At 36.5% G+C, this 26,729-nt stretch overlaps 3 protein-coding genes across 3 annotated transcripts; 2 read left to right on the top strand and 1 right to left on the bottom strand.

Annotated features, from left to right (window-relative positions):
• The first annotated feature begins 7,031 nt into the window (after positions 1-7,031).
• Positions 7,032-12,788, top strand: LOC132166772 (protein ALTERED PHOSPHATE STARVATION RESPONSE 1). Its single transcript, XM_059577656.1, has 5 exons — positions 7,032-9,224; positions 9,380-9,457; positions 9,942-10,156; positions 11,506-11,729; positions 11,873-12,788. Exons 1-5 carry the CDS (start codon positions 8,240-8,242, stop codon positions 12,525-12,527), a joined length of 2,157 nt encoding a protein of 718 aa, XP_059433639.1. The 5' UTR covers positions 7,032-8,239; the 3' UTR covers positions 12,528-12,788.
• A 46-nt stretch (positions 12,789-12,834) lies between these two features.
• On the bottom strand, positions 12,835-20,871 carry LOC132166773 (acyl-coenzyme A oxidase, peroxisomal). Its single transcript, XM_059577657.1, has 7 exons — positions 20,256-20,871; positions 17,298-17,413; positions 15,646-16,526; positions 14,144-14,323; positions 13,880-14,046; positions 13,673-13,796; positions 12,835-13,294 (listed from the first exon to the last, which is right to left on the bottom strand). Exons 1-7 carry the CDS (start codon positions 20,708-20,710, stop codon positions 13,139-13,141), a joined length of 2,079 nt encoding a protein of 692 aa, XP_059433640.1. The 5' UTR covers positions 20,711-20,871; the 3' UTR covers positions 12,835-13,138.
• A 2,465-nt stretch (positions 20,872-23,336) lies between these two features.
• On the top strand, positions 23,337-25,641 carry LOC132166476 (uncharacterized). Its single transcript, XM_059577294.1, has 5 exons — positions 23,337-23,390; positions 23,669-24,508; positions 24,655-24,708; positions 24,831-25,015; positions 25,366-25,641. The coding sequence occupies exons 2-5, from the start codon at positions 23,728-23,730 to the stop codon at positions 25,453-25,455; spliced, it is 1,110 nt and encodes a 369-aa protein (XP_059433277.1). The 5' UTR covers positions 23,337-23,390; positions 23,669-23,727; the 3' UTR covers positions 25,456-25,641.
• The last annotated feature ends 1,088 nt before the right edge of the window (positions 25,642-26,729 follow it).

Below are 26,729 nucleotides of genomic sequence, written 5' to 3'. Positions count from 1 at the left end.
GGTTAGGCGGTTTTAAATTTCACCCCTACATAAAATCACTATTGTTGAGGTTCAACAATGCCGCTACTCTGCTCACTTGGACGGCTCTTAGATATCTTGCAGGGTGCGATTTCGAATGTCATAAAAGGATTTGGCTTCCCTCACTGGACACCGATTGGTTTTCAGATGAGATGGTCATAAGCCTGATCTAACAAATGGTATCAGAGCCAGGGTCATAAGTTTGAGTCGCGGGAGCGTCATGTTGAGGGAGGGATTGTTGACGTTCAATAATGCATCGCTACTTTGCTCACTTAGACGACTCTTAGATACCTTGTGGGGTGTGATTTCGAATGCCATAGAAGGATTTGACTTCCCTCATTGGACACCAATTGATTTTCAGATAAGATAGTCAAAGGCTTGATCCAACAACTATTACATTATATTGTTCATATATATAATCCTATAAATACCTTTATACATACTCTATTACAAGTTAGCCGAAGTTGAGTAGCTGGATTAGTTGGTTAAGCTAAGTTGTTTAACACGTGTACATTAGTTTAGGAGAATGTTTAACATACACGTGTAAATGAGCTGGAGCATTTCTGTTGAGTTGGTTGATTAGTTAAATAGTTTCTTTACTAAAACTGTTAGCAAGCATGTTAGCAAGTTACTCTTTCTTTCTTTGTGAATGAGTACTCTTGTAATATTGTTCAAGTAATGCAAATGAAGAAAAGTTTCTGCAACTTCTTTCTCAGTTTTCTCTCCTCATTTGCATAGTTTGTTATACTCAAAAAGGCATTATAGCTGCCTAGCCCAAAACTGAGTGATATATACTTCACAAAAGTCTAGCTTGGGCCCCAAAATATTCAGCCTCTATACCCAAAAATCTATGGGTCAGGTTCTTCTGCGTCCTATGCGCGGCTATAAATGTAAAATTAAACAATTTTACAAGTGGAACTATGAGTTCACGGCTGATCAGTAAATAAAAGCATTCAACCATGAATCCATGATTGCATGTGATGTTGGCCCCTTTTTTCTTTGTTTAAAATTTCTCTCTTTTGTTTGATTGAAATAATTAAATTAAGGAGAAACATTACTTAACTCCCTTAAACTTTCAACGCGTTTGCAATTATCCCCCTAAACTTTAAAACTTTAAATTTAATATATCAAAATTTAAAAAGTTTGCAAAGTCACATCTGCATTAGAATTTTCTATTAAATCCTAACAGAGGATGCCAAAATATTCTTCTTTTTCTTTTTCTTTTTTTAATAAAAAAATTAAATTTAAAAAAAAAAAAATCAATTTCTATCTGGTTGACCCACGACCAAGCAGTGGATTCTATGTTTTTTTTTTTTTTTTTAATGATTATTTCAAAATTCAATAATTTTTAAATATGGTATAAGGGACATTTCGCCTTTACCATGTATGATTTAATTCCAAAGTTTAACGGTAGGGGTGATATTGCAAACTTTTTAGAATTTGATACATTAAATAGATTTTTTTAAGTTTAGAGGGATGATTGTAAAAGTGCTAAAAGTTCATGAGGTTAAGTGAACTTTCATTTAAATTAAATACAAAATTGAGACTAATTTTGACATTTTGTACCCATATAACATCGTACCCATATAACTTTGTCACAATTCATCCATCCGCTATATATACGAATAATTTACCTATGTACCTAGTATGGGACTAATTTACTTTGGTGCTACACTAAGAGTGGAAGCTATTACTAATGTATGTAAATAGTGGCACTGGGAGTGACGGAGGATCGATTTCAAGGAAGCCTTGAGATCATAAGGGGAGCTGAGGGAAAGAAAGATTTTATCGAACAAGAAATGCTACCCACACTCTCACCCCTATATTTTGAAGTGTATACTTCTTGATATAACAGTGAAAATCACCGTTAAATATAAAATTCAATAATGTATAAGCGAGAGTGTGTGTGACATTTCACTTCCTCAAATATAAACTACTCTAGAGAGGGAGGGCATTAGGAGAGGCTTTCTCATGAAAGTTTGAAGATATTGCTATTGATTTTGATCTGGGTTTATTATCATAGTTGTGACTAACATCCCTTCCCAAGAATTGAATGAGAAGTTCTAGATCTTAACCTGCCCACATGCTCTTAGCAGGAATATGCATTTTGATTGGTGGTTAGAGAATCAAGGTATCATATTGTAATGAGTTTTCATATTAGTAATGTTTGGATAATGTGTGGATCTTTTAGAAAAAGGGAAAAGCAACTGCACCTCTGATTAGCAAGGCCTGCTGCCCCGTCAAACACTTTTGCTTGTCAATAGTCTTTACCCAAAGAAAAAATAAAGAAAAAGGAAAAAGCCAAAAGCAGGAAGCACACTAATCAGGATTTGATCTTTAATCATATCCTTGAAATGCAAAGGATATAAGCCAAAGTAATCTTTCTTCCATCTTTAGGCAGCCAAAAAGAATTAGGGAATAGATAACTTTGCTAATCAACCTTTGGTTTTCCTAATATTTTTGGGTGGATATATATAGCCTGTTTCACTTTCATCCCTGCATCCTTACTAGCTCTTAAGACATCATCTTCTCTTTTTCTTTTCCTTTTTCTCTGTACTTTTTTTTGTAGCAATTGGGTTTATATTGTTTTGATAGATTGAAATGATTCCTCTTTTATTCTATAGTTATTCTATAATTCAATCTAAACCCACAATGATTTCATGATATTCATAGTGTTCGACAAGATTGTGGTAGTAACCATATATATACTACAGAAAGTGAAGTGGGGTGTTTTGATAAATTGTCTATTAAGCATTAATTGAAAACCATATATATCCAAGTCAAGCTCAGGGGACCAAAACCTGTTAACTCGGGTCTGAAATTTCTATGCATGGTATCACGCTTTTGTTTTGTGTGAGGCTGTGAGCTAATCGGGCTCACACCCTCAACTTATAATTAAAGGAAAGTATGTGAGAGAAGGTGAACTTTCCTCGATCAACCCATCCATTTAGCTTGAGAGTGAAGAAATTTGTGGGTTTAATTCATTTCATAAAATCGGTACAATAAGAAAAGCTTACACACTCTTCTTAATTATAAAAATGTCCAAGGTCTTATCCACAAGTAATCTTACGTTCAAGCCAGTATTTTGCTAGGTCCTTGTCACGGGGTAAGGAGTGTGAGCCACATTCGTCTTGTGGTTGGCTCTAATACCATAAAAAAATTTGTAGGCTTAACTCATCTCATAAAACTGATTCAATAAGAGTGAGTTGCTCACTCCTTATAAATATGCCCAAGGTTTTATCTACAAGCAATGTGGGAATAGAGAGTTCTACTAAGATTACATTAATAGGATTTGACTTACATGCTAATATTAAAATGCTGTTATTTTAATAACAGCATGTATGCTATATTGTAAGCAACGGTTAAGATTAAATCTTAAAGTTGACTTACTTTTAGAAACTTTTAATAGGAGAGAAAAAATGAATAAAGATTTTGAGAGATTCAATCTTGATCGTTGCTTAAACTACAGCATTACATGCTGTTATTTTAATAACAACATGTAAACCGGATCTACATTAATATACATATTTGAACACAACTCTAGTTTAAAAGTCTAAATTTGTGGGCTTGGGTCCACTTAAACATATTAACAATTATTTTTCTTTATATATTCTCAGTAGGACACAAATGTTACAAGTATATACACAACAAACACAACAAACTGCCTCTATCACACTCCTATAAAATGTCAAGCATTTATGATTTTGATAAATTGTCTATTAAGCATTTGAAAACCATATATATCCAACTCAAGCTCAGGGGACCCAAAACCTGTTAACTTGGGTTCGAAATTTCAATGCATGGTATCACGCTTTTGTCTTTTGTGAGCTAATCAGGCTCACACCCTCAACTTATAATTAAAGGAAAGTATGTGAGAGAAGGTGAACTTTACTCCAAATTTATTCACTTTTAATTCATCTACTTAATATTTATAATTAAGGAGATGAATTAAGGAGTGTTACAAGTATGCACACAACAAACACACCAAACTGCCTCTATCACACTCCTATAAAATGTCAAGCATTTATATCATCCCACCAAATATTTAACCAAAATTTGTATTTTTCCATTTTAACTAATATTTTTAAATACATACATTTGGTTTGCATTTTAACTATACACTTTTTATTATTATTATTATTATTACTATTTCATTTAAAATATTCTTTATTTATCTATTTTCATTATTCTCAAATATATGAAAGATTCATATTATTATTATTATTATTATTATTATTTTGTTACAGGACTATCCCAGAATGCTCTGTTTATTGCATCAAATGTCACTCCCAAGTTATGCTAAACAGCTGTCCCAATATCAGACTACCACATCTTTGATGAATTTTTGTTTTGCCATAAAACCTTCTCCAACAAATGTTAAGTACAAAATTCAGCAACCAAGTTAGAGGCCTCATTAATCACTATTATTATTATTATTATTATTATTATTATTTTTGTCTTCTTTTCTTGTTGGGGGAGTTTTTTAATGTCTTTTAAATGAGTTTTTTTTTTTTAAAAAAAAAAAAAAAAAAAATTGAAAAACTTTTATGACGTGACATAAACATAAAAGTAATTTTTATTTTATTTATAAGTGTTTTATATTTTATATTGTTTATTAAAAAAAAAAAACATGCAACATCCAACAACATAAGCGAGCATATATATCATGTTCTTCATATCAATTTCTAAGTGGGTGATTACAATAGGAGTCAGGATTTCCCTGGCATCATTACTTATTTTGCCCGAGAAACCTCGAGAATGTGAGGGATTTTATGTTAATGAAAAGATGGGGGGAATACAGCTAAAGTAATATCAACCAATCCTTTTTACATTGGAAGTAGGACAAATGATCTTTTTGGATCAGGGTCCATCTAATTTTAGACTACTCATTGGATCCTCATTGAACTATTTAAACATTATGAAATAAGTAATTTTGTGTATTTGGACTCAATCATATGAAGATTCACACTAATATTTCAATTTATTTTCAAATGAAATATCAATCACTATAGAATATAAAAACGTGTTCAATATCTAATAATACATCAAGCAAATAAACAATAAAATGCAAGTTAAAAATAAAAATAAAAATAAATAAATAGTGTGTTGGGTTGGTCTAGGTTTATTGTGTTTAGAAAAAGAACAAACAAAGCAATGAATCCAGATCTTTTAAAGTCTGAGACCTAATGAGCTTGGTAATCCAAGAAAAAATAAGCCAAAGCCTTGAACATGTTTGCTAACAAGATATTGGTCTACTACAATTTCCTCAATTTCAGGTCAATTGATCTACATAAACATTGAAAAATGTTAAAAAACAAAAAAGTAAAAGAAGCTAAGGGGCGGTCCAACTTTCCTATGAGGTGTTTGGCCACTCCTTTTGAGGTGATCGGCCATTTCAAAAGAGTAAATGGAGCGAGCTGACCACCGTCAACCCTAAGGAGATTGGCAGCCACCTCCAACCTTATCACCTCCAAAAAAAACTGTTGACTACTCCATAAAAAATAAAAAGCCTAAATGGGTGGTCAGCCACCTCCAAAGCCAACTATGAGGTGGTCGACCATTGCTTTAAATGGTTAACTACCTTCCTTAAAAGGGTAAGGGTTGATCGGCAACAACAAAATAATAGGGAGGGGGGTTAGGGTAGTTGACCATCCCCACATCGTTTGAGAGAGTGGTTGTTCACTTCAAAAAGTACTTAAAATGGCTGAGAACCCTTTCAAAAGAGTAAAGGGTGATGATACCACTTCCGGCCACCTCTCACCTTTTCAAGGGTGGTATGTATACTCAACCCGCCTCAACTTCTTTTTTTTTTATTTTTTATTTTTATGTGCTTCAATCAGAACATTTATTTACAATAAACTCTATAGTTGTGAAAAAATTGCATATTCTACCAATGCCATATATACTTCAACTTTCTTACACTCACTTCTTCACACTCGAATTTGGATCCAGTTAGTTTCATTTGAATGGTAAAATTGTTATAAAAAAAGAAGTTAAAGGACGATTTTACCCTTATAAATATAACCAACTCATTCTCCTCCGCTTCATTTGAACCGGAGAGAATTCTTGTCCTCCACACTCACATGTGATTTTTAAAATTATCATCGAACCATTAATAATAATTTTAAAAGTCACCTATAAATGTAAAAAATGAGTATAAAAAGTGGGAAGGCGTGAAACATTACTCTTAAAAAAAAATTAAAAATTAAAAATTACCTCAATCCAACCAAGTGAAAAAACCTATCGTATATTAGAAAAATGCTAAAAATCATTCTCTCAACCATCTTTAAACTATCTCTTTATAATGAATGAGTGAATCTACCATTGAATTTTTATACAACCCACATAAGTTCACAAATCAATAATGGATCCACTAGATTTGCAAAAAAAATTGATTGAGAAAATAATGTATAGCATATTTCTATATTCTGGGTGCTAAAGTAATCAGGATCTCTCTCACTGATAAGCAATCTCCACTAACAAACTGATGTTCTGTTACCCGAGATTCCATGCCCATTAAATACCCACTTTTCAGTATTTTAGAGCCTCTTTCCCAAGATCAACATGCATTATACTCGAAGATTCAATCAGTGGCTCATCAAAACTTCAAAATAAATAAAAGAAAAGAAAGAAAAAAAAGGAAAAGAATATTCAGTGAGTCAGTACTCAGTAGGGCCATGACCATCTTAATCAAAAAAATCAATATGTGGCCTCCCACTCCAGCTGCTGTCCCATTACCACAGCAAATTGTATTGTATACTGGAAAAAGCAGGCACTACTTACTCAAAAGGCCCCCACAGTTTCCTCAGAAGATAATAGGCAATATTTTCAACCTTTTTTTATTTTTTTTTTTGGGTGCAGAGAGGAAAAGAGCATCCAATAATCCCAAAAACCGGATTTTAAGGAGCCGTTTGAGAGTCCCTCGGGAAAACCTAAGGGTAAACCTGTCATCCAAACACGCCTTTTCCAATAAAAAGAGGTGGTATTGTTTCTGACACTCGCACTCTTTGTGCTCTGTAAAAAGGAAAGTTTTTTCTCTCTGGTTTTTCAAGCTCTCCAACCTCCATCGGTCTCTGTCCTGTAGGTGTAACCCACCACCAAGAAAAAAGATTTTTGGTTTTCTAGAGAGAACAAAAAAAATCAGCATTCCTCTGTTTTTTTTTTTTCCTTTTCTCAATTTAATTACTTTCTGGTTACATGGACTGGACTGCAATGCATGAATGGTTGGTTCATATAGGAGACACACATCTCGAGGCTCCTACTCTGTAGCATTAACTGTAGCTGTACCAGATTCCTCTCTCTCTCTCTCTCTCTGCTTTTTCTACATTTTGCTTTTCTTTAGTAATATTTTCATCATCATAACCATCTCCGGAAAATCTTGGACTCAGACGCACGAAAAGGAGTCTGAGACCCTCAGGTTTTCCAATAAATGGCTTTCAGTCTAATCAGGTTTCCGTTAATGGCTTCGATTTTATGACCCTTTCCCCACAACTACCTCTATCGTTTCCCCTGCTTCTCTGTCTTTCATGAAAACAACTAGTCCTCTGTTTTTGCCTCCGAGTAGAGTGTGAAACAAAGTCCTACCGTTTCCTCTCATTTCACCATCTGGGTCTTGTCCCTTTCCTCTGAACCGAGCTTGTTGGCCTAGTGGATTTCTCGCTTCGTGCAGAAGCCATTTGCATTTTGGGACTTGGGAAAGGTTGCTCTGTTTTCCTCTGTTCAAGACGAAAAGGTTAGGGTTTGTAGAAAATAAGAGTTCTCTACTTTTGCATTTTCTTCTATTTCCTTTTTTCTTTTGTTTTGAAAGTCTAGTTGAGGTGGGTTTTCAGTGTTTTTGAGATTTTTACTTTGGAGGCCTTTCAAATTGGGATTTGTTTCATGAAGTGGGTCGTCCAATTTTTTGTTTAGTGGTATTTTTGGTCATTTTGAGGGACTTTGTGTTTGTTTACTCTGAAAACATAATCAGCGTCCAAATTCCTAGTTTAGTACTTGCTTTTTGTTCACAGTAGGATTTCAGTATTGTTGAGAGGTTCACTTTGAAAGCTCTGGGAATGGGGTCTATTTCATGGACTAGGTTGCCAGATATTCACTGAAAACTTGAATCTTTTAGGCTTTTGGTTATATTGTTGATGTGGGTCTTTGGTTATTTTGTGGGATTGTGTTTGGATTCTGCGAAAATGAATTTAGTTTTGTGACTTGGGTCCCCAAAATTTTGGTGAAAATGGGATGTGCGAACTCCAAAACCGAGAAAAATGAAGCTCTCCGTCTCTGTAGAGAACGGAAGAGATTCATCCAGCAGGCCATTGATTCAAGGTACGCTCTAGCAGCTGCTCATGTATCTTACATCCAATCCCTTAGAGACATCGGCAGTGCTCTTCGGCGGTACGCCGAGGCCGAGGTCTTGATAGAGTCGTCTCTATCGATCTCAGATAAGACGCCATCGCATTCATCATACCCGTCTCCGTCTCCGTCAAATGCTGTCGACGTTTCTGACTCACCATTGCACAACGAGAGCCCCCTTTCGCCGCCGGTGGCGACTTTGAGATATATGAGGTCAGGAGGGGGTACTGCTGCTGTGACTGTTACGTTCAACCCAAGTGTTGGTAATAGTTATGTGGATGGGGAATCAATGGCATTTCCAATGCCACCACCACCTCCACACCCTCTTGAGTCAGGTTCTTGGGATTTCTTTGATCCCATTGATGACAGTGAGAGCTTTAGGTTTGTGGGGCACGATGATTTGGATGTGAATTTGGATGATATGAATGGGTGGAGGCCCCAATCAGAGCTAAAGGCTGGTGAAACCCCCAGTAATAAGATAGCAACTCGAAATAATAGCTACAGTCAATTAGTAGAGCGTCATGGTCATTCAAATGCTTCAAGAGGAGTTGAAGGTTCTCAGCAAACGATTGATGGTAAAGTGAGGCGGCTAGAGTTGGAATGTAATGGTAATGAGTTAGCTGAGACTTTTACGGGTAAAGTTGCTCTCGAACAATCCAGTTCAAAGAGGGAGAAAGCCCTGGTGGTGAAAGATTTATCTGCTGAAAGAGAGGATCCTTCAGAGTTCATTACCCACAGAGCTAAAGATATTCTTTCGAGCATTAAGGATATTGAGCACCGTTTCTTCCGAGCTTCTGAATCCGGTAGGGAGGTCTCCAGGATGCTCGAGGCAAACAAAATCAGGGTTGGATATTCTGATGCTGAAGGTAGTCATTTTTGTTGATAAGAGAATTTTGTATTACCAACCAAAGTGTGTATTGATCCTGTAATGCTAAATTCCCTTAATTCTTTTGCGGCTGAAATTTTTTATAGTAACTGGATATTCTTGTGCCAACTTTCAGTAATAACTCGTTTCTTGCAGGGAACTCATCTGTTTTGGATCTTTTGGGGGCTTTCCATCTAGTTTGCTGCCATTGGAAGACTGCTCGTGATACTCATGGTATGTTCTAGCTTTTTATCTTACACCAATGATTAGTCACTAATTTCTTAACAATTCAACAGTACTTTTAGGGTTTAGCCATGGACATTTACACTCTCAATAGTTTCAGTGACTATCCACGAAGCATTTAAGGCAAGTCCATTGTTAGGTAACCAATTTTTGGTAGCTGTGAGTGAAGCTTAGAAGAAATTGGGTAGACTGGGCCATCTTCAAAGGAAATGGCAAGAAGTATCTATGGTACAAAAAACAGTTGAGAGACTGTTTAAGTTAATGATATGTTTCAATTGACCGTTCTGCATTTTTTGTTTTTGGGATTAATTAATTGCAATTAATAAAGGTACAATCTGGGCAATGTACAGTAATCTGAGTGAAGGTTTGTACCCACTCTCAGGCTTAATGATGTACAAATTTTGTCATGGACCAATTTAATGCAACGTTTTCTGCTTTTTCTTGCCTTAAATATTGGCTTTCCGTGTATTTCTAGAACCTTCACAAAATGCAACAAAGGTTATTACATGGAAGCGGACACCATCTTCAAGGTCATCATCATCTAGGAATCCACTTGCCACAGCATCAAAAGAAGATAACGATGACAGCGGAAGTGATTTTGTTGAAGAGTTCTGCATGATAGCAGGAAGTCATTCCTCCACTCTCGACAGACTTTACGCATGGGAGAGAAAACTTTATGATGAAGTAAAGGTACTTGTTTGAAGCTACTGTATTCATTTAAAAGTTGAAACATCTTCTTAATATCTAAGATCATGTTGCATGCTATGGGGCTCCTTTATAATAAACTTGTCACAGTTTCATGACATGGGACATTTCATCTGAATCATGTTCATAGCACTCTATCAACTATATGATCTTCCCAATCCTCTCAAGTGTAATTGCTTTTGTGTTCATTTTGGATTTTAACTACAATGTAGAATCTTGATTTTGGTGCATATATGTCTTGTTTCCTTTTTTGATACACATCCGAGAAATTCTAGTGTATTATATAGCCTGTCAACTTCTAATAGATTATATTTTCATGTGCTATAAATGCTAGTTTGAAAATCTGTTAAATTCAAAAGATCCTTACTGGAATAGCATTTCATTAAGTGGTGATTATTCTTTTATGATTCATGGTGCTGCCTTTTCCATTTAGACAAAAAGAGTTGCATTTACTTGTTTGTGAAGAAGATTTCTTTTGGCATAGAGGTCAACATAGGTCAGTTATTTCGACGTAATATGTTTTCCAAGGGAAAACATTTTTGGTCAAAAATCTTTTGGAGGAAAACCACTTTGTTTCTATTGTTTGGTGGAAACCCAAAAAATGATATAAAACATTTTTAGGCGTTTACTTGGAAATATCATTTACACATGATCATTAGCCATCAATTTGATTTTCATGCACTTTGAATCACCTATTTCTCAAGAAAAACACAAAAAAAGTCATGGCCAGTTGGAGGTTGCGAATGGGGGGAATTGTGGAGCACGGGAAGGTTGTTCTAGGCTGCAAGGTGGGGGTGGCAATGTGGGAGCAGAGTCCCAAGGGCAGTTGGGTGGTTGTGAAAGGAGAAGGGAGTGCGGCAAGGGAATTTTTTGGCGCCTCAGGCCAGGGGGTGGGTGGGTGGTGGAGCCGGCATAGGGTGGTGGTGCCCACAAAAGAAGGCGTGCAGGGAGGAGCGTTTTGGTGTCCTGGAGAAATTATCTGTCTACCTTTTGGCTGTCTACCTTTTGGCATCTAGTTATAGGGTATGAAATGTGTATATCGTGAGGATTTGTTAACCTTCCGATGGGAAAATCCACACTTCTAGAACCAATTGATCAGCACTTTCTTACCCATTTGAGTGTTTGACAGATCTAGATGAGTATCTACTTGCAGAGTATAATCCGGAGTTCCAAGGATACTAAGAAACCATCTTGTGTAACTCAGAAGTTAGATTTGTATCTTGCTATTTATTTGTCTTTATCAGTATCAATGATGCCTGTCTTTAAAGTTAGACCATATAAAATGATGCAACACCTTGCTCCCCCTGATTTGTTCACCTTTTGATTCTTGGTAGGCCAGTGAATCTATCAAGAAGGCGTACGATCGGAAGTGCAACCAGCTTCGTCGCCAATTTGCAAAGGATTGTAGCAGTCCAGTGATTGACAAAACCCGGGCAGTTGCAAAGGATCTTCATTCACAAATAAGGGTGGCAATTCACTCTGTTGATTCAATATCTAAGCGAATTGAGAAAATTAGGGATGAAGAGTTGCAACCGCAACTCGTAGAATTAATCCAGGGGTAAGAACCATTATTTATTTTTTATTTTTTCTATCTTCCATTATTTCCAATACTTCGGATATTGAAGCTTGGCATTGTTGATGTTTTTGAATCCTTTAGATCTGCTGAATCTGGACTAAGTGTTTACATTTGAACCTATGTAGATTGACCAGGATGTGGAAAGCTATGCTTGAATGTCATCACGCACAATACATCACCATCTCATTGGCATACCATTCAAGGTCATCAGCAGGAACTCCCCAAGGAGATACCCGCAGGCAGATAATATCTCAACTCCAGAATGAGATTGAATGTTTTGGCTTAAGTTTTGCTAATTGGATCAACAGTCTCACATCGTATGTGGAGGCTCTTAATGGTTGGCTGCAAAACTGCATTCTACAACCGCGAGAACGCTCCAAGAGCAGAAGGCCATTCTCCCCTCGTCGAGCTCTGGCCCCGCCTGTATTTGTTCTCTGTCGTGATTGGTCAGCTGGGCTTACAACTTTGCCATCTGATGAGCTTAGTAATGCAATCAAAACATTTTTATTGGATGTGTGCCAGTTGATGGAGCGACAAGCGGAACAGCTACAGAATAAACAGAAATCTGCTGATGCAGAAATTGGAGAACCAGAGAACAAAGATAATGAGAAGGACGATGATTCTTCCTCAAATTTGTGCAGCATACAAACAAGTTTGACAAAGGTTCTTGATCGGCTGAACAAGTTTTCTGAGGCTTCGTTGAAAATGTATGAAGATGTTAGACAGAATAGTGAAACAGCCCGAATTGCATATTTGAAAGGCAGGCCAACTAGTACATAAAGTTTATGTAATTATCTAATATAAGCACCTCAGTTTGTGGCGTGGTTGGAATAGAGATACTTGTACATTTCATAGTGTTGCAAAGTGCTATTTAGAAAGAAAAAAATGTGGGGAGTATTGTGAGAATATTACTGTGGTTAATTTTTGGGAGGCTTAAGGTGAAACCCCAGATTTACAGGGTTCAGATATCTTCTTCACACTGGGGTTTATGTTAAGATATTAAATTTGTTTCCAGTTCGTGAGCTGGATTGTGCCTCAGCCAGTTTTCTACTAAACACACAATGATATTACTAGCATTATCAATACAAGAAGACCAAGCAATATTTGCATTTTGAATAAATTTGGTAATTGATAAATGTTGCACACAATCGTGTATAAGGTACTGTTTCAACTTTCTACATATTATTCTTTCCAAACCCATGAAATGCCAACCTGGGTTTGAAGGGCACCATCGCCCTTGACCTATTCAACTTGCTTTCTTAGTTTCTTATGAGTAACTAAATAAGGGAATAAAGACACTAATAAATCCTCTCCATCCCCTTTTCTCTGCTACTACAGTATTAGCAATTCCTTCATGTGCATGTTGTGCTGCTATTTGCTTTATTTAGGTATTAGAATCCCACATATTGCGTATACTGTGAGTAAGCTTCTGACTTCATGGCAATAGGGGCCCGTGTAACATAATCAGGAAGATCAAATGCGTCTACAAGGTCCCCTGCAATGTTCCTCACTTGGAAACTCAAGTATTCTGCGAGCTTGTGGATTGCCTACAAAAGTAAAAATCCATTGGTCAATTATTTATGAAAAATGCAAACAATATAACAAAAATATGCTGTCCATCCTCTTTTTCAGGTACTTCAAGAGAGAGTTGAGTAATGCTACACACTCTCACTCACACTCACACTTCCTGCCATGGCTTTTAACATCATCATTATATTTGGGATGGATTACTATCGAATTTTGATCCAATGAAAATTTTAAAAGCCACGTCGGGGGGTATGGGAGTGGAAGTGTAGGGGTGAGAATGTGTATAGCATTTCTCATGTATAAGATGTTACAATTTCTCTTTCTAATTACGCAGGTCAAAATCTTCTCATTTGCAGAATATATCAAGCATTCAGTTATTAGTCTATATGTTTGAATACCTTAGCCTTGTTTGGTGCCACATAGTCAACATTACGGTAGGTTCCTATGTCGTTCCAGATTCGATCCAAGGCATAAAGATCACAGACAAGTTTCAGAGCAGCTCGAGAACTAGCATCAGGGCAGCTGCCAATCACTCCAAATTAAAACTCAATAACCAAGAAGCAAAAAAAAATTAAAGAATATTTGAGGCTCAGATTAGAAGGTACCTCTTTACATTTTCAATCAACTTTGCAAGAATGACAGATTCAATATGGGACTCGGCAAGTGTCAAAAGGTGATTCAAGCATCTATTCCAAGCACCAAAGCTTCCAAGAGTTTTAGAGTGCTTGTTTAGTCTCACAGCAACGCTTTGAAGCAACCGAGATGTTCGGTACTGCGATAAGAAAATTATATAAACCATAAAAAAAATAGGGATCCTATTGCATACAATAATTCAAATTTGAAAATCACAGAACGAAGATAAAACTCACTCTGAAGGCATCCAACTGGAACTTAGGATCTCGCAAATGATCTTCACTTTCCCACCTAGCAGTTACTGGATTTGGCTGAGACAGATAAGTATTCATGGATTCTCTTAAGTAGTTCCATGTAACTGCAAGTGTTCCACCGCGGAACTTCTCCTTGTATTGCTTCAAGAGATCAGCTGCTACCTGCATCACAAGTGAACGATTCAACTAGCTTCTATGCAGGAGAGAATCAAGGTTTACAATTAATGCAGAATATGTGTTCAGCCCAATACCAAATAATGATGTATGTTAGCATCCAGAGGAACAACGCCCCAAAATGACACCCATACCAAAATCTAATCTGAAAATGAGGTATGATTATGAGCAATGCCATAAAAAGTTTGCCCTGGAATATGTTAACTGTACGATGTGGTCATCTACTTTAACTTTCATTTTAACATTATATGATACTTATACGAGAGTGAAAAAAAAATGGAATGACCACCATGATGCCATTTATTTCAAAATTTCTCAAAACCTATTCCACATAGAAAATCTGTTCATACAGCAGTTTCCTATTTGTGCATTATTTCATCCATTAGAAGCAGAGGCTTTATTGCCTCAGAATGGCAAAGGAGCAACAATCAAGCAAATCACCTGGAATTGACTTTACAGGCAGGTTTGTTGAAAAATAAACATGGTAAGATTGAGTTCACACAGGCTTGGCAAACCTAATCTGGGGCCAAGTAGCCACAACTTTATTGTGAGCCATATACATCATAACCCACTTCGAAGCAGTGCTGTGTAGTCACCTGACTGCACTTCGGAGCAAAGAAAGGCAGGGTGGGTCTATAGGGAAGGGAAAAAGCTATTCTAGTAAAAAAAAACCCATCGTGTAGCCACTCCTACCCCTTCCCCTCTTGAAAATAGCACCATCAATTTAGACGCTCTTGCTTTATAAGATGAAAAAAACTGAGGACTTACCACATGATCTCTTGCTATATATGTCTCATACCAAAATATTAATGTAATAAATAAATATTTTCCTTGTTAGGTAGTGTGTTATCTAGCACACCTCACCTATCTTATGTTCTCCATAAATAGGATCTATTATAATACAATTTCATCAAGTCGCTCAATAGAGATGTAATCCTATTGGGTATTATAACAATGGAGGTAGACCTCTAAGGCTGAACCGCTTAAAATCTGCCCTCTCTTTTCTTTCTCTCTTCTCCAAATTATTCTTCTGCATTTTTATTCGATCTTATTTTTATATTTTAATATCGTATCAGAGCATTTTGGCTTTGAGTTTGAAGCCTGATTTTGTAACTTACCTCCCATTTTAATAAAACATTCTATATGTTGGTTTTACTTGTTAAGAGAAAGTCTGAACTCACGCGTGAGAGAGAGTTTTAAAATATTAATTAGATGATGACATTCACTTTTCCTACCAATTTAAACTTTTAAGACAATTGGTGTTTAGCAGTCTTAAGCAAAGTGTATAACAGAATGGGATTGTTTGCAACCTGTTGTAGCAGCACTGTGTTGTCCCCCTCAAATGTCTGAAAAATGTCATGATCATTCCTTAAGCTACCAAATCGGTTCACAGCAGCATATCCATGACCTCCACAAGCTTCCCTGCAGATGCTCAGTGACTTTGCTGTATAAGATGTCACATAAGCCTTGAGGCCTGCCGAAAGTGCGTGGACATCTCCAACTAATTGTTCATCATGAGACTTCTTCATCTCTGAATATGTCTCCACCAAATGCAGAGTGGCAAAGTGGAATGCATAAGTCGAAGCCAGCATTGGCATGAGCTTGTGCTGTTGGGACTGGTAATCAAGAATACTGACTTCAGGTTGCTTAGGAGGCCCAAACTGCTGGCGCAATAAAGAATATCGGATGGCAATTGTAGCAGCTACCTTGAGGACACTAACTGAAGAATATGCAAGGCCCACCCTCCCACCTACAAGTTCCCCTAGTGTTGCAGCAAATCTTTTATTTATGGATGGGAGGCTACTTGTATATTTCCCATCACGGGCGACATCTCCAAAACGATTAAGAAGATTATCTCGAGGAATTCTTACCGAACAGAATCTCAACGCTCCATTATCCACTCCATTCAGGCCTATTTTGTGGCCACAATCATGAATTTCAATCCCTGGAAGTGTTTCGTGGGTCTTCAAATCCCTTATTGGGACAATGAAGGCATGCACTCCCATGTCAGAAACTCCTTTTGTGTCATGAGTTGGCAACATCAGCTTAGCAAAGACACTGGCAAACTTGCCATGAACTGCAGCATTACCAATCCACCATTTGATGGCCCCATCATTGGGGGTGTCAATTATAAACTCATCTGTGATTGGATCAAATGTAGCAACTGTTTGGATGCCTTGAACATTTGAACCTTTTAAGTACAAAAAATAGACAGTTTAGTTTAAATGTGCATAATGATGAAGAGTATAGACCAAAGAAACATTTAGGAGAAATAGAAACACACTGAAACACATGAACAAAAGAATCCAATAAGAACCATTCGCCGGGAAGGGAAGAGGTAGATGGTGAGACAAATGTACAGTGAATACATTTTCTGATATCAATCAAGTGAAAATGAAGGGTAATCTTAGATTGCATTGCATAAAGATTTTCAGGATCTTAGGCATATCTACTTGGACATTCTAAATCACTGGAGACATTCATTCAAGTCATCAGGCTTTCTCTTGAAGACAAAATGCCTCATGCATGTTGAAAAACACCAGTTCTGCAAGCCAATCTAATTAACTCGAGATTAAACTTCACATTTCACATTAATATTTAGATTCACATCTTAACCATACATGAAATTAGCAAAAACTGTAAAGTTGCTTTTTGTTGAAGATTTGAGCTGGAATACAACAAATTGTTCCACAAAAACAAGAAGCATTGAATCTCAAATTTCACATCAATATTTAGATTCACAACTTAAGCTTCCATGAAAGTAGCAAAAAACTGCAAAGTTTTTTGTTGTTAAGGATTTGAGCTGGGATACAACAAATTCTTCCACAAAAAACAAGGAGCAATTACACAACTACAGAAGGATGATGTTAAGGACACAACAGCAATACATTATTCATCTTAGTAGCAACCAAAACACAAAAGCAGGGAACAAACAAATCGAAGACAAATAAGAAAAGTTTACCATGATGAAGTTCTGTCATAGCAAAACAGCCTGGGTATTCCAAATTGTCAATACCATCATAGTACTTAGCCTTGTGTTTCTTAGTTCCTAAATTGAGCACAGTACCTCCCCAAAGACTGCAACAGGAGTATAAAAAGTCAACACATACTGTAATACATATATTATGAAGATAATGTGGCTAAATATTGGAAATGTTGCCACAAAGTGAGAGAGAGAGATCATCATAGAATTTTTATGTTTCGAGAAACAATATAACTGGAAAAGAATTGGTCCTGTGAAGATTGTTGTTAAAGTACATAACACATAATTACATCATTTGAATCTCTACACCACGTATGAGTTAGGAAAGTCCATTGTTGTGAAAAAGACTTGTACACCCAAGAGAGAGAGAGAGAGAGAGTAATATGATGCTGGTAGCATTTTAACCATATGAAGCTTAAAGAATTGGGCATGGTCCAAAATGAGAATCAATGAACACAACAGAGGGGACATTTGCAGATGGTAAAATTTCTAACACTGATCTTTTTTGTGTAGCAGATAAGGAACCTGCCTCAATATCAATCTTACTTTTAAGTTGTACAATGACTATATACAAAACTATTGGGTCAAATTAGAAAAATTAGACTTGAATATTAAATCTTTAAAAAAATTATTTCATAGACATATTGAGTGGCCATATCAAGTTTGTCAAAAAAAAGCTCAAAAACTTTTCCTAAAATCACAAACTCACAAAAGGAATATATATATATATATATATATATATATATATAGAATTTTCTTTACATGCGAATGGTATTAGTAAATATCTTAAGCATAGCTTTTTTGGCAATGTTGTTCAATGAGATATCGAATGCTAGGCAACAATCCTTAGAAATATTAATCTACACGTATATAGTATCCAAAATGATGTAAAAAACTGAGTTATTGTCAATCTACCTATTAATCACAAGATTTAATCTGTGTGCAGAAGAAATCATGGCAACAAACTAAAATTTCATAGAGCCAGTGTCGATTCTCACCAGAAGTAATCAACTACAAAGGTCATACTCTTCATTCTCAATTTGGAGAGAAGTTGAAATTTAAAATTTACGAGAAATGGTAATACTTCAATATAAAGGAAGCAACGACAAAACCAGAGTCAAATTTGTGGAATGCACTATTAGGCAAATATGGTGACATTGATTAAGGGCACACACAGGCGGAACTACTGAGAGGCTTGGGGGGTATGTTCCCCCATTTTTTTTAAATACCCCTTAATTCTTTTAAAATCAAATTTTTACCCGTCTGGTTTTTTCTTTTTTCTTTTCTTTTTTTTTTTAAAAAGTTTGCCCCCACACCTAAAATTCTAGTTCCACGCCTGGGGACACAAATTTAGAAACTATTGCCAGTATGAGCATATTTGATGGTTAGACATCCCAAACTAAAGATACCTGGCAGATGAGATTTCTTAAGATTGAAGTTGAGTATCAGCAATCTAGGGAATGTGCAGAGATGTTTAGACCCTAAGGGTTGACATTCACTTCATCGCCGTATAATAAGCACAAAGAACTTTGATACAACTAAGGTAGGTCGATTGTTAAATCGATGGCTAGAAATACATCATCACTTAGATAAGGATATGTGAATATCTTGCACACAGGATAAAAAAGAGGCATGCCAAAGTATACACATATATGCATCTAAGCTCAGGATCGAAATGATGAGAAGAAATACAGAGGGACAAGTAATAGAGGCTTGAGATGGATGGCTCAAAGGTAAAGAAAGACACAGGATCAGACACATTATAAGGAAAAAAGAAAATAAGTACAACAAGCAATAATAGGACCATCAAGCATTAATTAATTGAATGCAAGGAATAGCAATGATAATGTCAATTAGAAGCGGTAATTCAGGAATGTTTTATGGTGCTAAAAAGAAGAGAAAGGCTAAACACTACAAAGATAAAGTTAGTAGGTAGAGTATTACCCACTATAGAAACCAAGGTGAGGTCTCTAGCCAGTAATTTCAAGGTATGCAACCACTTTAGAATCGATCTAAAACTTTTAACATACGAGCTTCAAGCCACCCCATAAATTTTTTCTATTTTCTTCTTTTTTTCATGTACAGAGTGTCATCAGTTCAAATTTGAACAATTCCCTGGTGATAGTACTATGAAAGGAAGTTGATCATGAATATCTATTAGCCTGCTGATTTTTAAGGACATCCAATTTATCCAACTAGAAATGCCTCATAAAGTAACAGGGTTAACAGATTCTTATCTTGGACAGTGCATACAGTATGCTAGATTCATGTACCCTTCACGATAATGACAGCCAATGATGTTTTCCTTGTGCAGTTAAAATAGGGAAAATAAGCTTTTATAAGACTTACATATTGGATATGGCATTGTTCAGTCCCTTAAACTTGTTTGCACACCATATGTATTCAAGATGAAAATCTCATTGTAATCCACTCTCTTTAAGCCAATTTAGGTGCTTCTCTATCCAAAATATCCAATATCAGCTCAAACAATATCATTCCAACCAGGGGCGGACCTAGAACTAACCTTGAGGGGTCTTCGGCAACCCAAACCTTTTTTAAAACGCTTACAAAAATATTACTTTAGATACTCTAGCCCTGTCAAATATATAGTTTCTCACCTTTCATGTCACATATTTCTACTCTTATACTCTTTTATTAGATAGCTTTATGACTTATGACATGTAACTTTTATATACATTTATGAATTCTTTTGTTTTTTTTACAAGTAATTGAGATATCTTAAAAGCGTAAAATGCCCCATGTAAGACAAGAGAAGCCACCAAACTAGTAAAGACAAAAAGCATGGTAATTAACTCACCAAACTACACCAAACCCATGTAGAAAAAGTCCTAAATCCCAACCAAATTCACAAAACAGTAAAAAATCCAAAATCCAGGAGAGAAAACACACCGAAAGCGACGAGAGAGCAATAATCACCTGTACTGTACCCCCATCTTGATCCCAAGCGACATATCCACGCTTCCCACGGCCTCTAAGATGGCAAAGTACTTAGCCGGGTCCTCAGCCACGTACCTGAAGGGCTTAATCCCGGCCTCCCTAACCAGCGCAACAAGCTGCCTCATGCAGAGCTCGCGGTGGTCGTCCTTGGAGATCTCCACCGGGGTCTGAAGCTCCGGCCGAGAATTGAAGAACTCGAACACCTTTTCCTGGACATCCCTGTGCTTCCCTCTCATGCAAACTATCAAGGATTTGGTGTCCACCTCCAGCTTCGCCGCCCTGGAGGCACACGTCAGCGCCTGGAGCTCCGGGTGGGTTCGGTCGAGCGGGCGCGGCACTGGAGTGAGATGCAAGGAGAGCCGTTGGATTCTCCGGGCCGTTGGATGAGATTCGTCATCGTCCGTCCGATTCGAATTTAGATCCGTGGGTTCCATTTTGGTTGAGTTGAGAGAAATGGTTGTTGGTCTTGTGGGAAATCGGAATGGAGGATTGAGTACGGGTTTCTCTTTCCCTGTTCTTCATATAGACTAGCGATTACGTGTCACGGCTCTATTGGTCAGGATCTTGGCAGTTAATTTTCTTTTTTGGCGCGCCTTTCAAGGTTGTCGGAAGCTTCTTTTTTGGATCAGCTTTTCTGAGTCTATCCAATCAAGCTGGTGTATTTTATAATACGACTCTGCTCCCATTCCTTGACAGCCCCCTCTTTAACTAAACAATTGACAACCTTATCCATGAACACGACATCTTCAAGATTGTGTTCTCATGTCTTGCAAGCAGTTTAGAATTTACATGTTCTAGTAGATAGTTAACTCGAACTTTAGTTGAGCAGATAAATCTCATAAGAGTTGTTTCCTAATTGTTGTTTAAGTTGCTAAAAACCTTAGTTCACATGTGAAGTTTCATGTCAAAACATTACCCTTTCACGAATTTAATGTCTTAAACTTGGTTGTGAAACATGTCACACACACGACACATTTCATGGTTTAAAGAATTCAAATTTTCAAGTCCATTGTGTTCGTGTGTTGTTTAATTCATCAAATGATTATGTTTATTCATTTGGTACATATTGTGAATAAAAAGGTTTGAATTCAATTTCATGATTTTCACAAATGTATCTTGGCTTGCATCTTTCATCATCTTCCATATGTTTCATGGTTCTTGGGATTGCATTCCACTCGTTTCATATTATATGCATTAATCATTCCATATGTATGCATTTTGGCATGTAGCATTTTTCTATGTTTTTGTGTCCCTTTGTCATTCGTGACAAAAAGGGGGAGAGAAGTGTTGGATATAGGAGGAGAATTATGGATAAAATTGGAGTTGAATTCATATTGCTTAATGTGTTTTTATGATAATGTAGATTATTTTATCGAAACAGAGAGGGCTCACATCACACACCAGTTTGTTTGGACTTTTATGTACTGAACCACGAATTTGCATTTTCACTTATAAAATTGTTAATTTTACAGCAATAACAACACAAGACACTGAGTGAACTAAAGAGGTTAGAGCATTCCTAGCAGCTACCCGGTCATATTCCTTAAATTTAAAGATTCAAACTACTTTTTGTTTCCCTATGTCAATTTACACCCCAATAGCTTCCTTAAATGTTTCCCTATACCATTAAAATATTATTTTTTTATTTTACTTTTTTTATATTTTATTCCTATAATTTATACTTTCTCTCTCTCCCTCATATTTTCTTCTTCTTTCTTCCGACAGTACCCATTTCTTCTTCTCTGTGATTTTGCCCTTTTCTTCTCAAATGGTTCAAGTTGTGGCTTCTATTTCTTCTTCGATTTGCGTCTACGATTTCTTTTCCGAATTCTTCTCCGATCTGCGATTTCTTCTCCGATTTGCGTCAAGTTTGAGGACTCGGAGCGGTACGTTTATGGATGGAAATCTGATCGTGAACAAGGATGGGGTTCAGATCGTCTCTCAGACCGAAATTGAAGCAGTAAAATTTGATGGTTTCAGTCTCTGATTTGCGATTTGCAATTTCTCCTCTGATTCACCATGTTCATTCCTTCTCTTCTCCTCTGAAACCTCAAGAAATCCTCCACCTTCTTTGATGTTGTTGCTGGCCATTGGAAATGATTTGACAAAATCAGAGGTCTTTTGAGATTAAGCTTGCAAAGTGGGTCAGGGAAGGCCTCTCTTCTCCTTCTGCGTTTGCTTGAACGGAGAAGAAGAAAAGAAAATGCTGGGGAAAGAAGGGGAAGACGAAGAGAGGAGAGAGGAGAGAGGAGAGAGAGCGTCAGTTTTATCAATATAATAATCATATGGATTGCTACAGTTGAACCCAAAACATTGGGTTCAACTGTAGCAGCCGATGGTTTAAGGAACCATATAGGGAATCTGCTGTAGGATGTTTTTTGTGATTTTTTGGACATATTCCCTAAACATAGGGAACAGACCTCCTTATAGGGAGTCTGCTGAGAATGCTCTTAGACAACTCAATCCTTATAACTTTTAGTGGAACAATGTTTTTGAGACAAAAAATGATGAGTGTGTGTAATTTGGAAGAGTAAAATTGTCCAAAAAATTAAAATGACAATTTGACCCATCTAAAAAACACTAACGAAATACTATCAATTTCTCTTGAGACAATGTTAGTTTGAGGACAATAATAGTTATGTAAAAGGTTTTCTGCCAAATATACTTTCAATTTTTTTTTTTTTTTTTGCTTTTTTACTCTTTTTATATGAATGACAAAATAATAAATGATATTCCATTATACAACATTTAATTTTCATCATTAATGTCAGTATCATAATGAGATAATAAAATAGCCGTGAAACATTTAAAACGTTAATTATATACTCATTAATAAATAAAAATCAAGATCCTCTATAATTTTTAAGAGAAAATGTAATAAGTGAAGAAATAAGAAAAAGAAAAAAAGAAGAAGCAAATTCCACGTGGAGACACGTGCTCTCTTTCAATGATCCACATTCAAACATGAAACGTGGTACCGGATCCGAAAATAATTCCCGCTTCGACGAAAAACAAAAAGAGTATTAAAACGCGCGTTCCCTCCGATCTCACTTCACCTCTCAAGCCCCAAACAAGCATTTCAAAGCTTTCCCAAGTCGCGTCCATCTCCTCCAGGTCAGTATCTGTATCTCTCCACCCTTTAATTTTCTGTTTCTCTCTTTTTTCTTGTCTGTTTTCACATTATCAAGATCTTGCTTTTTTTCTTCTTCTTCTTTTTATTATTATTATTATTATTATTATTATTATTATTTTTTTTTTTTTGAATTTGAGTTATGTTTTTGCTAGGGTTAAATGTGATATGATATGTAATTTTATGCTACTGGGTTTGTGAATTTTTTTGTTGAATTTGAATAATGATGCTGTGTTTCTGGTTTTGTGCTAATGTTGTGTAGTAAATTTGGGGTTTTGAGGTATAGAGGTTGAGATCTGTTGCCTGCAAGTGAGTTTCACGATGAGTAGACATAATGTTACAGATGGGTTTGCAAAAACCCGTCCGGCTCTAGCGGATGTGAGTAATCGGAAAAGAGAGTTCTCAGCTGTTTCGGGTGATCTAGGGCTTAAATCTGCACATGGGTATGGAAAAAATGTGGCTGGTGAAGATGGGGATTCACAGTCTGCAAAGCAAGTGTGTTTAGGAGTTGGGAATTTAGCCAAAGAGGAAAGTGAAATCAAGTTTGGAGTAGATGATGGTGAAAAGGAGTTGTCTTTTACTAGCAGTAAGGTTGGTACTTCACGGGCGAATATTACATCTGTTGTTGCGAATTTACCTGATGAAAGTAAGGAGGCATCAACTTTTCTTGACGACATTGTCCAACTTTTTAAAGGTGACACAGTACAACAAAGTGTTGTGGAGGTTGGTGATGCAACAGGGGATAGTTGCATGTCTAGTGTTTCGATGCCCGCATGCTCTGGACCCTCCCAGGAGGATTGTTGTGAGGTTGGAGGGAAGTGTCAAGATGAGGAAGGAAGACTCACTTCTGGTGTTACACAAAGCAAATCCATACCCGAAGGATTAGTCACGCGTGTTTGCAAGGACAATGAAAATGATGTTGGTGTTGGTAAATTGGCCTCGAGCAATTACGGGTCTATTGAGCGGTCAAGATTACCTAAGTCACAGAGTTCTAAGTTCCATGAACTGGAAAGATGCACAGGACTTAAGAGTGATAGTTCTGATAACATAAATGCTGGTGCTGAATTCCTCAAAGGCTGCTCTTGTCCATTTTGCTTGAAAGGTAACCACCCAACTGGGGAAATACAACCCTTCTTTGACTTAATTAGAATGGTTGCCATTTGCTTGTTTGATTGTGATTATGGAATTTAATTTTGTATTCTTAATATTGGTCTAAAATGAATATGCCTCTTTTGTAATTTGATGCAGCTGCTTATATTTGGTCGGACCTCCATTACCAGGATATAAGGGGTCGAATAGCTGGTAAGTTTGTTTGCAACATCTGATAGACTTATGTATCTCGAATCAATACATGTTCTGTTCTGTTTTCTCTCTTATTTTGATATCCTTTATTGGCAATGCTTTAATTATTTTATGGTCCCTAGTATTGAAGAAGAGTCAGAAAGAAACAAGCATCTTGATTGAACAAAATTGCAAGGGAAAGGGGACTAATGTTCAGGACCAAGGAAATTTCAACAAATTATCAAAGTCAGAATCTGATCTCACGGGTCACTGGAGGTCACTCTTTATTCATATGGAGGATATCCTTGCCCGTGAAAGCAACCAGCTTGTGAGTGCAACTTTTGTTCCTCTGGCCTAGGTTCAAATCTATATGAAATCATTTTCTATAAGTAATATATATATATATATCAAAATCCACTTATCATTATGGAGACTTGCATGCCTCTGGTCACTTTTTTATGTGAATTATCTTAATAGCTTGCTGGCCATAAGGCTTTGGTCAAAACCAGCTATCATGTCACTGCTGTAAATTATGAGTCAGTACTTTGACCAATGCTTCATTGCGAGCATTACTGGCTCCTAGTAACCGGGCTAAGTCTCAAGATCACCCAATCATAAAATTTTGTTTTTCTTTTACAAATGCAAATGTGCTGAATATGTTTTAACTTTTCTTGACAGCAAGCTAACTTTGTCAAGCTAAAAGACTTGAGAGAGAACTGTAAGACGGATCTGGAGATGATCAATGGAAAGACTTCAGACAAACATTAGTGTTCTGGTGATTGTAAGAATGTGTAGTCACACTTATTTGGTAGTTTGTCGTGTATTAGCATGCAGATGCATGTGCCCATGTGTGGTCCTGGGGTTTTAGAGAACTTCGAGTTCTTACCTTATAGAATCTGTAAAATACCCATTATATCTTGTTTTCATGATTATCATGCCAGAACAAAAACCTTCCTGCACAAGAAATGAAAATTTTCCTTTTCATATACAGTAAACCATTTTGTTTGTTAATGCTGTCTGTCTCTTTAACTGGTTTAGTATCTTCATTAGGTTGAGCTATGGCTGAAATTGAATGATTATTTCACCAGCTTAGCAATTGTGAGATTGTCTTTATTATTATTTTTTTTCCTTTCCCTTTATTGACATACTTTTTTTCTTGGTTCTTAGAGCATAAATTTAGTCCTCTTTAGTGGACAGTTCTCACCATTACAAGCCATTGGAACCTAGTCTGAAACACTATCAGATTGGTGTACAAAAGTTCTCACGACCTTGATTGTCTTTTTCCCTAGTGTTTAAGGTTGATGTTGAACTATTTCCATATTTACTTGAAAGTGCCAGAGTTCCTTAGCATGAATCTATGAATCTGTGAGGCCATGTCTTGGTGAGAAGGGCACACTTCTCTTATGAAGGCATGGCTGTTGTGAGCTTTATAGTAAGCTACTGGATGAGTTGCCAACTTGCCATCACCTAAATCCTGCCCAAAGAGGAGGCAGCAGGGAAAATTGCATTGCTTTTCACTTGCGTGAGGGGCATATGGGCTTAGTGGCTCTAATGGGCAGATTCCTTTGTGGTTGAAATTGAGTGAGCCCGACCAAGAAAAAAACATACTCTTGACTGACACAGCTCAAATATGTTTTTTTGAATGTATGTTTAGAATTCAAGGTTTGATTAATAACCAATATTTATGGACATTTTTTTTTTTTTTTTTGTAATTTTTTAATGTGTGTTGAGTTGATGAACTTCTCATTAAAGCCAAAACACTAATTGTGGACTACACATTTGATCTCAAGTAATTCTTAGAAAACACAAAAAAAAAAATTATGTTATGATTTCAAGTGTTACACATTGATTAAGTGCAAATGTGTAATTTTAGCTATGTGTATATATGTTATTGAATACCATTTTCTTACAAATCAGGATTATAAGGTTGAGTTCTATTTAAAATTCGTTATGATTAGTATCAGAGCAGAAACATTACGTTACAAGGTCGAGTCCCTCACTCTTTAATGGCAAATTTACCTAAATTTGTTTTAAAAACAACA

This window comes from Corylus avellana, chromosome ca11 (assembly GCF_901000735.1).
Source record: "Corylus avellana chromosome ca11, CavTom2PMs-1.0".
NCBI classification, from domain to species: domain Eukaryota; kingdom Viridiplantae; phylum Streptophyta; class Magnoliopsida; order Fagales; family Betulaceae; genus Corylus; species Corylus avellana.
The sequence above is the reverse complement of the archived record's forward strand: the minus strand, read 5'-3'. Positions and strand labels throughout refer to the sequence as shown.